Source organism: Polypterus senegalus, chromosome 7, assembly GCF_016835505.1.
Source record: "Polypterus senegalus isolate Bchr_013 chromosome 7, ASM1683550v1, whole genome shotgun sequence".
NCBI classification, from domain to species: Eukaryota; Metazoa; Chordata; class Cladistia; order Polypteriformes; family Polypteridae; genus Polypterus; species Polypterus senegalus.
Window position 1 is genome coordinate 146,693,157 of NC_053160.1, and position 17,112 is coordinate 146,710,268.

General features: G+C 33.5%; 1 protein-coding gene across 1 annotated transcript in view; it reads left to right on the forward strand.

Annotated features, from left to right (window-relative positions):
• The first annotated feature begins 1,167 nt into the window (after positions 1-1,167).
• Positions 1,168-17,112, forward strand: part of smc2 (structural maintenance of chromosomes 2) — a 36,347-nt gene continuing 20,402 nt past the window's right edge. The window contains exons 1-13 of the mRNA XM_039759393.1: positions 1,168-1,578; positions 7,206-7,355; positions 7,830-7,952; positions 8,238-8,276; positions 8,391-8,501; positions 8,594-8,638; positions 9,760-9,993; positions 10,716-10,865; positions 11,476-11,709; positions 12,176-12,335; positions 13,026-13,143; positions 14,934-15,072; positions 16,277-16,396. Of these exons, the coding sequence (XP_039615327.1) occupies positions 1,411-1,578; positions 7,206-7,355; positions 7,830-7,952; positions 8,238-8,276; positions 8,391-8,501; positions 8,594-8,638; positions 9,760-9,993; positions 10,716-10,865; positions 11,476-11,709; positions 12,176-12,335; positions 13,026-13,143; positions 14,934-15,072; positions 16,277-16,396 (1,791 nt within the window). The 5' untranslated portion in view covers positions 1,168-1,410. The remainder of the gene's footprint in view (positions 1,579-7,205; positions 7,356-7,829; positions 7,953-8,237; positions 8,277-8,390; positions 8,502-8,593; positions 8,639-9,759; positions 9,994-10,715; positions 10,866-11,475; positions 11,710-12,175; positions 12,336-13,025; positions 13,144-14,933; positions 15,073-16,276; positions 16,397-17,112) is intronic.

Genomic DNA, 17,112 nt, shown 5'->3' on the forward strand with positions numbered 1-17,112 from the left:
GGCACCCCATAACTGCGCTGTGCTCTAGAAACCCAGTTAAAACAGGCAGGAGTCGCCTCATTCACTCTTGTGCAAGTCTGTGAATCACTTATCACAACACACACCCACACCATTTGCGAAGCTTTGACGTTGCATTTGTACATTAGTTTAGACATCCTGCCGTCGGCTCCATCTACTGGGCCACTAGAGTATAATTGCATGAGAAAATTCCACCTCTGCTCTCAATGTTATTGCATCTGCAGATTGAGTTTCGTGAAAGGAATTGTATTAATACGATAACCACAGAGACTCTTTACTGTCTTGGAATACGCGGAATGCATTTTTTGAAGAATTCCGGAAATATCCTTTAAAATCGACTGATGCCCAGTCGAGCAACCGTGCAATCTGCCGCTGTTGCAAGACAATCATTTTAAGAAAAACACTTCTTCACAGAATATCCATCTCTCGCATTATTCGAAACTTTAAACACACTAGCACGTGTTTATATTCCCGATACATAGCCGGTATATCTAGGCAATACGTTGTTTAGAATAACGGAAAAATCGTATTCAATGTAAGGCGAATATGTTCATTTGGAAATTATTACGGTGCATAAAAACGCGAATAATTATTTACTATAGTACTCTTCGCCAAAACCGCATTAAAATGTCTTAAAATATTGCAGCATGTTTCCATTTGTTTCAATTTTTATTTCTTATTTCAGTATATCAATCGGAAATCACAACCAATACAGTCAATCCCCTTACAATCCAAAGAAACTCAGAACCAATCGAACATTTATTATCAGAAAACATTTACAGTCAGCTACACTTTTTACAAGAGTACTCTGAGGACCTCAAAAAGAACAGAGTATACCACTATCGATATTATTTAAATTTATCTGCGAACTAATAGTACCAGTCTGCCTCTACAAGTAAAATTCAAACTCCGACTCGGTGACGTTAAGCGACGTCATTTCAGGACCCCTGCTCTATAGGCTGACTTTAATACGCCTATCCATTTAGTTGTTCATTATGATTTTATGTGAGAATTAAATCAAACAAATAAACCATTAAAATATGATAAAAACAAGCTATAGTGATAGTGTTTTGTGATTTTTATGAACTTTACGTTAAAGTTATGAAAACATAGACACATATGTCTCTGGCAGAGATGCCGACAGCCCCTTAAAAGGCGCCAAAGAGAAATGTATCTTGAAACAGTAATATACTAGGCGCCAGCAAGTTTTACCGTTTTCATGGAAAGTTACCTACTTTATCATCGGGTATCTGGAATCACTTATAAGGAGTGGCCATTTGGAAAGTAATTTTTTTGAAAGCAATTCGGGAGACTGGAACATTTCTTATTTTCAGTCATTTTTTTAATTACTTAAAGCAAGACAGCTAAGGAAGATTTTGAAGTACCGGTGAGATGTACGTCAAGTCCATAGTCATAGACGGTTTCAAGTCATACGCTCAGCGTACAGAGATTAACGGATTTGATCCACTTTTTAACGCCATAACAGGACTCAATGGCAGCGGCAAGTCGAACATTCTAGATTCGATCTGTTTTTTGCTGGGGATCTCCAACTTGTCTCAGGTAAGTCGGCACCCTGCTTCTTCCTTTCCGGTAGTGACGGAATTTTTATAGAGATGTCGCTTGATGCAGATGCGCTCACTTGTGAGTCATTCAACTGTGTGAAAATTTAGCGACTGAATGGAGATCTCTAGCTGACATTTGAAAATACTGCAGTACTCCGTAAATCTATTTATTAATGACAAGCCTCAAAGGCGGCATCGTTACTTGTAGTTCAGAGTGGGTTATTGACATCTTATTTAGCTTATGCTGTTGTGTGAAAAAATTGAGGTGTCCAAGCTAAGTGGCAGCACCACTACGGTTTATCTTTGTGATCATTTACGCTTAAAAATTATTTTAAAAGTGGAAAAAATATGTTGTAAAGTCATAGTCACTTCCCTGGTGCTTCTTTTGTAAAGGTGAGGTCATAGTTTGCATATTTGAAGTGGCCGCTAGTGTGTGGGTGAATGTGTGTGTGTGCTCTGCGGTGGGCTGGGTTTGTTCTTGCCTTGTGCCCTGTGCTGGCTGGGATATAGCGGGTTGGAAGATGACTGACTGACTGACTGAATGAAATGCAGTTTCATTATGCTAAATTGAAGAGAATAAAATTATCTATAATACAAGCGTTCAGTTAACACTAGTTCCTCAGAATGATACTCTGATTTCCAGTGTTCACAAGGGCAATCCATTACATAATTTCTGGTATTTAAAAGTAAATACAGGTTTACATATTCAAAGAATTAACACCACAACATAAAACGTTAACAGTTTTAAACTTGTTTAATTCGGTTCTGGGTTAGGTTGAAGCTTATCCATTCCGTGGCATCTTGCATGCACATGCCACTGTCATGATTAGCCAATTTGGAATGGACAGTTAACTTAAAACGCATATCCTAGGCATGTGGGAGGAAATAAGAGTACCCTTAGAAAAATACACGTGGGTGCAGGGAGAACTCCACGGTGTAATGGACCTGTTGCTGAATTCAATTTACACCCCTATCATGTACTGTATAAAACAGATGCACAGTGGCTGAAAAAAATATTCTTTTATTGCTAAAAATACTTTTTTTAGTAAAAAAAAAAAAATGTCTGAACGTACATGTCACTTCTGTCAGAGGTAAGTATGGATCACATGGTCATTTTGCCTTTCTGAGGAAGTTTATAAAAGGGTTTATATGTAAGTGTGAAGGATATTTGTGCTACAGCACAGACAGTATCTGAAGTGACTGGCAATGATGCACATTCAGCTGATGCTGAGCTATTGTTAATAAGTGGACATGATATTGTTGGTTTCATTGAAATAGAAGCAAACAGCAAAATCTGGGATTAAGTAGTCTGAATGTGCAGGATTGTAACTGGTTTACTGAAATTTGGATTATCTTGCATTGCATTTTGCAGTCTTCTGAGACTGAAGCTCCTTTAACTTCCAAAGCTTGCTTTACAAGAGTGTCTGTATAATTCAGGAAATATGTTTTAAGAGTTTTTAAGCATTACTTTAGAAAGCTTTGTTTTGTAAATCCCAGATGGTGGGTATGTAGGAGACTTTATATATTTTTGGAGCTTTTTTTATTTTTTTAGTATAAGAAATTTATGCGTTCATTGATATTTAATACCCATTGTTTACAGGCAAGTCAACTCACCAACTACTTAACTTCTAATAAACTAATGGAACTCTAACAGTTTGGTTTCAGAGTGCAGGACAGATGTAAAACAGCTATGCTTCGGATAACAAATGATTTTGTTTGAGGCATCAGACTAGCTAAAACCAGCATATTAATTCTATTAGACCTCAGTGCAGCATTTGACAGTCTGACATGACCATCTACTGTCCGGAATGAAGAACATTCTGGGTATCTCTGGCACTGCGCTCCAGTGGTTTAAATTCTGTCTCACTGATCGGCAAGAGTTTGTTAGATCCAGTTCAGCACCAGTCATACAAGGAGTTCTTCAGGGCTTTGTCCTCGGCCCTCTGCTTTTCTGTCTCTATATGCTTACACTTGACCATATTATTCATATCTTTGGACTGGGTTACCATTTTATGCAGATGATACTCAACTCTATTTCAATGTTAAAAGTGAAACTTCATCTGAGCTTTTCCAGCTCACAACTTGTCCCAGTGAAATAAATACCTGGATGGAGCATAATTCTTTAAAATTCAAATTGCAACATAAACTGAACTTTTGGAAATTGGCACTTAAGCTCATCTTAGGAAAATTAGCTCCTTTTCAGTCATTCTTGATGATGATCTCATCAGACCTACTTCTAATAGAAGGAATCTTGGTGTCATTTTTGATTCCTCCCTTTCTTATTCTGACCACATGGATCACATAAAGAAACAGTCTTACTTACACCTCCACAATTTATCCCATGTTTGCTCATTCCCCTCATTTTCAACACCTGTCCTGCTTCGGCTCCACTGGCTCCCTGTGTCTTACAGGATCGAAGATGAAATTCTATTAATAACCTACAGAACTTTAAATGGCCTTACAATGGAGTAAATCACTGACCTTCTCCCTCACTATCCCTCCTGTTCACCCTCTACGCTGCTCTAATTATGGGAATCTTGCTGTGCCCAACACTAACCTGCACTCTGAGTGACAGGGTCTTCAGCAGTATCGCGACCAGACTTTGGAATAGCCTCACTAAATTAATTAGATCAACTGGCTCCATTCATTCTTTTAAAACACAACTTAAAACTCCCATATTCAGTAAAGGAGTTTAACTTAGCCTAACATTCTGTCCCTTCTTCCAGTTTACCTCTTGTTCCAGATGCTCAGGATAATTTTTGTGTGTATTATATCACACATATTGATATTTGTTCAAGCTTTTCTTCTAGTACTGACTTTAGTATTTTACTCGGATTTATTGTCTTTTATTCTATTTAATGCTTTGCATATCCTGTATTTAGCCATTTTAGTGTTTTGTGCATAAAATATTTGTATCCAATGTTACATATAATCTGCTGTTCTTTCTGAGACTCTGTGAAGTGCCTTGAGTATGGAAAAGGTGCTATATAAATAAAATGTACTACTATTAAGTTGAAATTTACTGTAATAGTTTTTTTCCCATGTACAATAAATTTAAAAGAATATTTTAGAAATTAAACATTTCTACTTATGCATTCAAATATATGCAAAATTATGAAAGGGCTTCAATTTTATGCACTATCAGTATAGCTTTCAAACATTTTACACACCCACCCCTCACTGAGTTTCAGGCATTTTTAATGAGAACAGTTAAATTGCAGGTTTCATCTAGTATGAGAGCTCAATTATAGCCCAGCCTTTCAATCCCTGTAAACAGTTTCTGAAAGGACTAATATTTGTTTATACTTGAAAATAAATAAAAATAATAGAAACAAAATGTATGATTCTTATCCTATGATACTGCAAAATAAAGTAAATTGCAGATTTTTGAACTGAATAATGCTTTGTGTTTTACATTTCCAAGAAAGTAATGTTACCTATTGATTTACTTGTTAAAAAATGTAATTCATTGTTTGAGGTATATATCTCCACACTGGAGACTGGAGTTCTTTGTTTTAGACTTCTGTTTGGTCAATTAAACAAATAATTCTTATTTGGGGCAGTTTTCTGGAGCCCAAAAATGTTTCTAGTGTTTGTTTTGTTGCAACTGTGCCTGTGACTTTTTTTCCCTAGATAAAAAAGTACATTTAAGTTACTTACTTATCATTTTTTTTTCTTAATCCAGAATTATTCAGCACATAGTTTTAATCAGTTTGAATTAAAATATTTAATTTTGCACAAGAAGGTATCTTGTGAACAGGAATGTTTCTTGTACCACTCAGATAGCTTACTAATATACATTTTCAGCATCAAGATTACATAGTACAATGTTCCGTAAAAGTTACATCCATTGATCCATTAAAACCATAGTATCCGCACCTAACAGTCCATTGTTATTCATCCAAAACCTCAAAAGATAAGACAGAAGCAGGAGCCACAGTGTGGTGTTTTTTTTTTTAAAAAGACTATCATTAATTAAATCTTGCTAAATTCTGAAAACAAATTGCATCGTTCCTGGTAACTTTTGCATGTTCTACGGTGAACACTGAATATTATGAGAGCATTATTAGTAGAACATTTAAGAAAATGATGTACATAGAAAACAACCTGAGAAATGGACAATTTCATCCTCTATCATGGCAACGTTCCATGTCATACATTGCTTCGGGTGTCAAATAAAAACATCCTGGTGTGTTTTCATCCACCTTATTCATCGGATCTGGCACCATGCGACCTCTGGCTCTTCCCCTCAAAATGACCATGAAATGTAAAAAATTTTAATCAACTCAAGACATTGAGGCAGCCACAACAGTGCTACTAAAGACTCGCAGAAGAGGACTCCCAGAACTGCTTGTGTCAAGAACAATGGGATAAGTGTGTTCAAAATGAGGGGGAGTATTTTGAGGTAGATTAATGGCCATGTATCTTTTATTGTAATAGTTTATTTATTTATTTATTTATACATTCACTGTATTTTTTGATATTAAGTTATGATGATCATGCAGTGAAGCATCAGAGCATAGCATCTCTGCATTAAAATGTTACCTACGTTATCCCAGTGTTGCACAACTGGATTTCAGGTAGATTGGGTGTAATTATTGAGGGCTGAAGCACATAGTAAAGTTTTTTTTAAAGAGGAGCTAACCAATCAAGTGCACTTCCGTCACCTTCTAATTCTGTCCTTTAGGTCCCAGTAATAAAATTGAAAGTTAAGTAATGCCATGTCATCCTCTCTTTTAACGTTTTACAGTTTTGTCTTTTTAGTAGTTGGGTGTTGTACCATATTAGCCAATTATAGGTGCAATGAGGAGTCCAGCAAATTTACACCTTTTATTGGCTAACTGAAATGATTACAATATGCAAGCTTTTGAGGCAACTTGGGCCCCTTGTTCAGGCAGGTTGTAATAAAAAGTGTCATTTTGATTAATTCTCATTGCAGTTTTGTCTTCATAATGCATTGTCGTTTTTATATTCCAAAGAATAAACTACACAGGAAAATATGTTTATACACAACCATACTAAATAGTAACTTATTGCGAATGATTGCACTGGTGGGTTTGAAAAACAAAGTGCCACTAATTGAATAAAAATGATATGGAAACGAATAGTATGTTTTAAATTTATTTCATCACGTGTTTATTTTTATGTACACACATAAAGAAAATTGACTAACATTTGTTTTTAACTTTTAAGCTGATGTGGATTTTGGAAATGCTTTGCTTTTTGGAATTAATGACTTGGCCCTCAGTGTTTTTTTTTTTTTTTGTTTGTTTGTTTTTTAATTTATTTTATTAATTTTATTGGAATCCATACAAAGCAATCAAGTTTTTACAAAAAGAAAAATTAAGAACAGATCGGCCCTCAGTTTTAATCAGATGTATAAAGCAATAAATATACCCGTGAAGAGTGAAAATAGTGGGTACTGTGTGCATGCACATGCATTTACCAAGCTGACCACCAATTCTTATCTAATTTTTAGAATGAGAACCAACAGCCACCAGAGTTTTGCATATCAAGGCCTAAGATCAGGCAATCTGATGGCAGTGCATGAATATTAAGTATTTGTTTTTATGTGTTGATTAATTGGATTTTTTTTTTTTTTTTTTGGATCTGTTTTCCCTTTAGGTTCGAGCTTCAAATCTTCAGGATTTGGTATATAAAAATGGTCAAGCAGGCATCACTAAAGCCACAGTTTCTATTACATTTGACAATTCTGACAAGAAGCAGAGTCCCCTGGGGTTTGAAACTCATGATGAAATAACTGTAACTAGACAGGTACTACTATTTATGTGAATTTGAAAATGTTTTGTTTTAGAAGCATTTATCCATGGACTGCCCTTGTGCTGTGTGTTTAGTTTTAAAAGCAGTGAAGAGCAGTTATTTCAACAAAAGCTTTAGCATAGGGTGGCAGGCATAATTCTAATCACTGGCACACTCTGACTCGCTTGACTTCAGTTATATTGTGCTTTTAAAAATGTTTAGAGATGGTATTCATAATGAAATGCACTGCTTATGTGTAACAACTAAAAGCAGAAACACACTAAATCACTTTACTGCAACATTAAATTTTCTTCCTTTCTAGAATAACACCATAATAATACTTGCTTTTGACTTTTTACACTTTCAGTTTGACTGCAGTGTAACACTGTAGTTTGTTATTTAAATATTAACTGAGTTATTCACTATTAAACTATTTTAATCTTTTATTTTTTTTTTAATTTAACAATGTGTTTTTTTTTTCCTTTTTAGGTGGTTATTGGTGGGAGAAATAAATACCTGATTAATGGAGTTAATGCGAATAACATGAGGGTTCAGGATCTTTTCTGTTCAGTTGGTCTTAATGTAAATAATCCTCATTTTCTTATCATGCAGGTAACTTCATTTTATCTTTGCCCAGTCAGGGTATTCCAAATTGTGTACTGAATATATCTGATACACTCAACATTTAAAAATAAAAATTATTAGGCAGTTGTTTTAGTTTAAAACAGTAGCTTATCTTATGTAATACTTTGTTTCTTTTTTTTTTTTCTTTTATTACTTTAAATAACTAGCCAATATGATTTAGGGATGTGTTGTGTGTTTTTATCAGTATTTATTATATTACTACATTCTGTTGTTTGTAAAAATTTTGTTAATTATTACATTATTACATTTCAGGGAAGAATTACTAAAGTCCTTAACATGAAGCCACCAGAGGTATTTTTTTTTTTTGAAATAAAAGAGTTGCTCCCAGGTGTTTTTTAATTTAATGGATTTTCGTGAAGAGATCAGAAGTACATAAATTCTTTTAACTCTTTATAATGTTTTCAGATTTTAGCAATGATTGAGGAAGCAGCAGGTACAAGAATGTATGAATGTAAGAAAATTGCAGCTCAAAAGACCATTGAAAAGAAGGAGGCAAAGCTAAAAGAAGTTCAAACGGTACATTATTTTTGGCAGATTTAGAAATAAATGTATGTTTTTCAGTTATTGTTGGAAAATTTGATACACTTTATGCTTTTTTTTTTTTTAAGATTCTGGAAGAAGAGATCACTCCAACTTTACAGAAATTAAAAGAGGTATGTTCTCTAAGATTACTGTACAGTATCTGAATGAAACTATGAGATTACACTTGTATTAATTTGTAATCTGGTTGAAAAACAATAAGACTGCAAATGCAATACAAGATCATTTAAGTTCATTATAAGTCGTAGAGAAATAAACAATGGGTAGAATTAACAAAAAAGAAATGCTCATAGAAGTTGTTTATACACTGTAGAGCAGATAGCAAATTAAGAGTCCTATGGTAATCAAAGAAGAGTCACTCAGAAAATAAAGCCAGCCTCATTATATCTATACTTTGTTTACAAATAATAATAAGAAAACCTGAATTTTAAACACTTGATTGACATGTACTTTTCCATTGTTTAATGTGTTTTGAATACTTTTTCCTAATATAAATTATCTCACAAATGATAAGTATAGATAGAGTAATAGCCAACCGTTTTAACCAAGGCATCTTGAAAAAGTATGAATACATACAATATGGATTGATCGCGCAATGTTAACAGTTAACTGAGACTGTAGTACAGTAGTTAATGTATACTGAATATACATGTTTGCAGATTGAAAATGAAGGCCTAATCTGTTGTGAAAATATGACCCAGTTATTGTGTGAACAGATGGGTCTTGAATTGGAACAACCAATATTAAGAACCTAGTTCTGATGGTGAGTGTGACAGCATTCCACAGTTTGGAAGAGAATGCATGATTGTTTTCAGTTTGTCTGCAGAATGAATGAATGTTCATCATAGATGTTTTATGGTCTAAAAAAACTGAAGGTAAGTAGGATTAGAACCACACAAAGGAAATTTTATTTTTGGATAACATAACTAGATCCTTGCAGAAAAGGTAACTAAGGGAGAAATCTGTGTAGGGAGACCTACCGTGTGCCAGGTTGGAATCACTATTTTGTATGAATATAATATAACCGTTTTATAACCGCATATTCAAACCTGTATAATCGGATTCTTGGTAGCAGGTAGCTATAGCCTATTCTGGCAGCATTGGCAACAAAGTAGAAACCAGCTACAGACAAACTCAACAACTTTGAACGTTTATTTTCGAGTATTGTTTACCCTTAATCAGAAGGCAGAAATGAACAGCACAAATGCATAATCTGTTTGGTTTCATTTTATAGGAAAGATCTTCATATCTGGAATACCAGAAAGTAATGAGGGAGATGGAGCATCTCAGTCGCCTTTACGTGGCATATCAGTTTGTCCGGGCAGAAGAGACAAAGCTAAAGTCATCGGAAGAATTAAAGCAGATGGAGAATGCTATTTTGAAGCTACAGGAAGACATGGATGCAAACGATTGTAGAGTCAAAGAACTCTGCAAAGAATTGGCTGAATTGGAGAAAAAGAGAGATCAAGTATGTTTATATTAATCATCTGTCTAAAATATGTATTAAACACTTTGATATAATGCAGAAAGAAGATCAAAAATAAAACTGTACATTTTCTTTATGTACAGTGTGTTTTGTTGTGTAAAAATAAGCCAAATTTATTGTCACTTTTTTTTGAATACACAGATAGTAATCTTTTATCAAGCAGTTTTTATTTTTTTTCTCAGAATTTGTATTAAGAAGGCCATATACAATTTGGAAGCAAAGGTGTTTCCATAGGACACATTGTAATTTGGACCTGAAAGACTTTTGACTATGCAAGCATAGGAATAATATTAATTTCAATTCATTCTTAAGTGCACTTCCATATACAATACCTATACAAGAATCACAAGTAAAGCTTAAAGATCTGCAATATAACCGCAAAAATGAATGTTAAGATAAACAGAGAAATGTGCAGTATATTCTGAAATACACTTATCCTTCATCCATTCATTTTCTTATTCACAGATCTTAATGAGGGTTTTGATTTCTCCCCGATGATGGTTTAAATGAAGATATGATGGCCTGTCTTAAGACCAGATTTAATATTTATTTTACCTGATTAAAATGAATTTGTATTTTCTCTGCAGTTGAGGAATATGCAATGAAATAAAATAATATACTGTACTATGTATTCAAAGATATATTTTGCTTTGTGACAAGATGAAAGTACTGCTCTTATTTTGCACATTATGATTTTTTTGTAGGATGTATCTGGGGTATTGCGGACTTTGGAAGGTGTTCTTGCAGAAGCCCAGAGAGTGGATACCAAAGCACAGACTACTCTAGACTTGAAAAAGCAAAGTTTGAAGGGCGAGGAGAAGAAGCGGAAAGAGTTAGTAAAGTCAATGGAGGAGGTAAGTCTCATTGTAATTATTATCTAGAACAATATATTGAACGATTGTATTTTTCTGTATCGATTACAAAATGCTTTCCTTTTCAATAAAAATAATTGCTTGGAGTAACTTAACTTTACTGTCCTGTATTTAAAAAAAAAAAAAAAAAGCTTGGTATAATGTAAATAAATGATAATTGCAGAAAAGTTTTTAGTTTAGAATAGCATCAATGAATTATTGCCAAATTGTAATAAGACTATTTCAAAAACAGTGTATTGCTTGTGCTTTAGTAGTGTATTTGAATTTCAAAGATCTTGTGTCAGTTCAAAACTCTGGAAATTATCTAGTTGTGGTGTTTGGCTGCATTCATAGTTAATTCCTTCTCATGTTGAATAAGCACAAAAAATGAGCATATGCAAGTTTTCTTTTCTTTTGTTCACCTAATATTTTATTAGAAAGTAAACAAATTGTCATAATGGTTCTCTGTTTTTCCTTGTTTTATTATTGTTTTGAATAAGTTCTTTTATAATGTTTTACTTCTCCAGAAGTGAGATTCTGGTTGAAGTGACAATAAAATGTCAATTATTATTTTGCTTTGTTAACTCAAATCCTTCTTGCATTGCCATTGCAGGATCAAAAAGCTTTGGTGTCTAAAGAGAAGGAACTAACCAAGATTAGCAATGGACTGAGTGCTTTGCAGGAAGCAAGTCAGAAAGATTCTGAGGCCCTAGCAGCAGCTCAGCAACATTTCAGTGCTGTGTCAGCTGGACTTTCAAGCAATGAAGATGGGGAACCAGCTACTTTGGCAGGGCAGATAATAAGTTGCAGAAATGACATGAGCAAAGCTGAGACTGAAGCAAAACAAGTTAGTGTGCTTTGTTTCTAATTTCACAGGTGGGAGTGATGATTGAAAAAAGAATAATGGTGTTTAACTAAATGTTTCACAATAATATTGTACTGTTCCACTTATCTCTCTTTGGTTGCACTGTTTTAATATTTGATCTTGTTTGTGTACATTTTGGATTAAGTAAATAGAAAAAAAGAGACTACTGCAAGTAAAATGGAATAGTACAGCATTCTAAAGGCTTTGGCATTTTGTCAGAGTCATAAATAATTATAGCTACTTTTTTCTAAGGCATATTTATTCCTTTTTTGATATTTAACATAGTTATGGATATATGTTGGAAATTGTAGTTGAAGGAAAATCATTGCAGTTTTAATTTAATAAAAGAAAATGTGTAGATTGAATTCCAAAACCAGTTTTATGCAACAGTTGAATTAAATCTCTCACTTGACCATACATCCGCTAAAATGCATACTTCAACTTGTAGGCCCAAATGAAACTGAAGCATGCCCAGCAGGAACTTAAAAATAAGCAGGCTGAAGTGAAAAAAATGGACACAGGGTACAAGAAGGATTCGGATGCTTTTGAAGCTGTGAAAAAGTGCAAGGAAAAGCTTGAAGTGGAGATAAAAAAGTTAAACTATGAAGGTGTGTCATTATTATTATTATTATTATTATTTGTTTATTTATTTATTTATTTTTGTTTTTTTTTTACTCGAGGGATGAGAAGTATGATGATCTGCAAGTATAAAAACATGCAAATTTAAAATGCACATATAGCTATGAACACTGTTAAGGAAATGGTTATACTGATAGTCCAAGCTTTCATTTCATTGCTGTATGTCATGTTTGTTGTATTTTTTTGGTAATATTTGAAAATTAAGAAACCTGTCTCATTGCTCCTTTTTTGTTTTGATGGCACTGGCTGCAAAATCAAAAACATCTATAAACTGGTGGCACCCACACTTGCTCAAAAGGGATAATTTAGAGTACCCAGTTAACCTACTGTACTACCAATTTAGACAATGGAAGAATGCATAAAAACAGACTGTGTCCTGTTTCTTGTACTTTTTGTGAAATTTGTGTTAATCTTTTATTTATTTTTATTGCAGGGAACAGATCAGTTACATATCAGATTGTTGTCCTTTAATTTACAAACATGTGTAAATGCTTTCATTAAGAACTACTGTGGATCTTAGAATTATTTAAAACAATCTTGATTCATTAAAATATAAGTAAGATGTAATCTGATATGAGCCCTATTTATAAACATATTCACATGTTTTATAATGAGATGTTGAGTATTATGTTTTAAGAAAAGAATACCTTTTTCCCCAGATGGAAAAGAGGAAAAACTAATTGAAAGACGCAGAGAACTGTCAAGAAAAGTCACTCAACTGAGGGAAGCGTATGAATCTCATATGGCCAAGTTTCCAAATCTCAGATTTGAGTACAAGTAAGCTTCTTCAGTCAAAATTATTTTGTCAAATGTATTTACTTTGTTATGACATAATTTATTCTGTTTCATACTGAAAGTGTTTTATGATAAGAGTGTGTCCTTGTTATGGCATTCTGTAACAGTGACCAAAATGCATCAAATTTTGAAACTCCTTATTGGTCTAGTTTTAGGCTGGCTGGAAGGGTTTTATTTATAGACTGAGTGATTTATTTCTTATCACCAGCCAAAAAAAAGAGAAACCCCCACCCATGAGAAAGATAGCAAGGCCAACCGAGAGAGTAGAAAAAAAAGGTGTGTGTGGGGGGGTCCTTTCCCCTGATGTAAATGCTTATTCTAAAATGTTATTAGATGCTGCCAGGTTTTAAAAAAGATTTGAACAGATTTTGTAAGTGAGATTTAGATTTTTTTTTCCAATTTCAAATAGTATATACCATCAGTTGCTAACTGCATCAGAAGTTAAGCTACATTTTTAATTTATCCATTTACACAGTGCATTAGATTATATTGGAGAATAGAAGCACACAAAGACTTTACAACAAAAACATGGAGAAAGAAAGCAGAGTGTATTACCTTTCTCACAATACTTAAATGCATTTTTAAAAGGAAGTATAACTATTCTGTATCATTCTTAGTTACGTAACGCATAAAAACAGTTAAAAAAAAAAACTTATTTTGCAGTTCAATGATAGTTTACACAGCCAATAGATAAATGGTTCTAAATCATATTAAGTTGTAAATATTAACTGCCCAAGTAAAAAATCTTATGTGTGTTAAAACATATTGTCTTCTATTCATTTTTGATACAATCATTGACTGACCCTTCCTTTAATCAAATGTAGTTTGATCTGCTACTAGTCCACCTGCAGGCACCAGTGACTGATCACATTCATTAAATATATTTCATTTAGTCTAATTTAAATTTATCTCTAATGTAAAGGAACTCTCAACAAAAAACAATCACGTGCCTTTTCACACTAACTCCAGATACACATGTGACCTTAGACACCGTAACATACTGCAGTTAATTACATTTCAGTACAAGGCTATATTTAAAATATATTGAGCTACAAAACTTAAAGTGATCACTTATTGGAACAAATCATATTAGCTTCACAATCAGAGTTTCACTGAAGAACACTTGTCACTTATTGGCGTTGTACCTTATTTTAAAAAAATGAAATAAACCCAGTAGTTAGGCAGATTCTAACTATACAAACTGTAAAAGGCTGTTTCTGCAGCACAGTGATATGCAGCAAAGTTTTGTCTGGTATATAGATAAGCCATAACATAATAACAAGATGCCCTGTAAATTTGAGTATTTAAAATGTAATGCAGAATTTCTTCATGTTTTTACTAAAAATTTGGTTAGATAAAAAAGACACCCGGTTTTTTTTGGTAAAAAACCAAAAGCAAAAACAGTGTATTACTACTTCTTCTTTATTGTGTAGTCTAATTTGTCTGTTTAGTGAGGCAATTGTATGTTGGGGATATTATTCATATAATGTTTGTGTGTGTCTCCTCCAACGGGTTATTTTTCTCCTTTTAGCATAAAGTAGTTATTTTCTTGTTGTGATATGCATCTAACCCTGCCTCAGATCGTATTCAGTTTTAGTCAAGTTCTTACCCCTGCTAGGCTGTTGTGCTTGCTCAGGGAAGAGAGGAGGATAAGAAAAATTAGTGAATCTTAATGCTCCTGTTTTTCTTTAAATTTCATAATATACCCGTTAAGTGTGCCAAGCAAATGCAAGCCATGTTACTTATTATTCACTTTAAATTGTGTGTTATAGACACCCTGAGAAGAACTGGGTGGAAACACGTGTGAAGGGTCTTGTGGCAAACCTTTTTACAGTTAAAGACTCTTCCACTGCCACAGCGCTGGAAGTAGTTGCTGGAAGGAAACTGTATGAAGTTGTAGTGGACACAGAGGTAAGCAAAAAAAAAAGCTAATTTTAGAATAACTTTGCAGAGTAGTTACTCTATGTAATTCAATTTGAAGGTCATCACGTATCCTATGTATTGATTGTCATTCACCACTTCAGTTGTGTGACACTGGTTCTCTCAAGTATTTTTTTGGGGTTGTGACTAACTGTGATTTTTCAACTAGGCTAATTCTAATAACCTAGCACATGGTTTTTAATTGCAGTATAGCAGGTGTTTAAGTTTAGCATTGTACATTTTTTTTAGCAACATAAAGCGTAAACCAGTGTACATTTTAATATAGTACTATACACTTCATTAACGCAATAAAAGTTCTCAAAACTCTGAGTAATGGTTGTATTATTAAGTTTGGACTGTTACCTGAAACAAATTGTGCCAATCGTGAACTACCCATACCATGTTATGGTTGGAAATTGACCTCTGACAAACCAGAAAAGTTCCACTCCTGTCATTGTAAAGTAATATGCTGTTCCAGTGAGCCAATGAACACACAAATTAGGCAGTAAATGTATTAAGAGGCAGAATTCAGAGTAAATTGTTTCTCTTGCCTCTTAAATGCCCTCTTTTTAAGATCGTTGGCTCTTGTTTTCTCTGTGGTAGGTTGTGTTGATGGCAAAAAATGTTTGAAAATGAGATTTTTACACAGTGTAACTACCATGCAGACAGCAATAGGATATATACTTCTATCTGAGACAGATGGTATCCTACTACATCAGAATGGTATGGATCTGAATTGCATTATGAGGATGAGACTTTTTTTTCTCTCTTTTTTCCGTCTCCTCTACGTAATGCAGACCTCCTTTTATTGAATCCATGCCCAGACAGGTTTATGCTCTTTTGAGAGAACATTGGGCATCAACTAGCTATTAGGTTGAGTGTATTTTAGAGTTTAGTTTGCATATTAAAAATATCATTAACATGTGCTGGGACAAACTCCATATTCAGTGCACTTTTCTGTTTTTCAGTGTTCATAAATATTCTATTCAATATTCTATTTTCAGTAGTATTATATGTCCTCATACAGTTACAATTTTGTTTTTAAGTTCCTTACCTGATACCATTTTTCTGTTGACTGTTTAAAGCCTGAACATTTACCTCCAATGCAATAAATAATCACCTTTGTCATCTGAATAAATTATTTTTGACATTTCTTACTAGAGTGAATAAACTATATGCGATTGCTATATCACAGGTGACTGGTAAGCTAATTCTGGAGAAGGGCGAGCTGAAACGAAGGTATACTATTATACCCCAAAATAAGATTTCTGCAAAAAGTATTAATGAAAATCTAGTAAAGACTGCTAAGAATTTGGTAAGTAGTGTTACTGTTTAATATTGTACATTTTGGATAAGAAGCATGTAGTTTATTTTAGATACTGGGCTTTTTGTGCACTTCTAGAAAGTTTTGTTGATGCTAGACAGTCTATGGATTATATTATACTCCATTTGCATAAGTTATATTTTTACATCACAAGAAACATGACTATTCTTCATGATCCTTTTGTGTAGCTTCATAAGGCCACATACTGATGTTGCAAAGTGTTAAATATTAGTGGGTGATTAAATACATACTGCTTGTTTTCTTTTGCTTGGGTTAATTTGATGGTAACATTTTCATTTTTTTTCTAAAACTCCATATTTTACATTAATTTTAGCTGCGACTATGATTAGAAAGCTTGTGTCTAACGAACAGAGGGAGATGTGTATGGATTTCCTAGCACTTATTAACAATTGTTTTCTATAATGTGTATTAAAAGAACTTGGCCTGAAGTAACTACAATATATATAACTAAGTGACTGCCATTTTAGTGTAAATATCAATAAAAATTGTGTTCCTGCAAATAATTTATATTACCTGTATTGTAAAGCTTCTACATTTTAAAATACACTTTCTCAACTCCTTGTCAAATATTAAATACTAGCTGTGTAAGCACATGCCGTAAAAAGCCCAGGGTCCTAGAAACTATTGAAATCATCAGAAAAAAATTTGAAATGTAGAGATGTCAGGTAATTGAAAGGAACTACTCT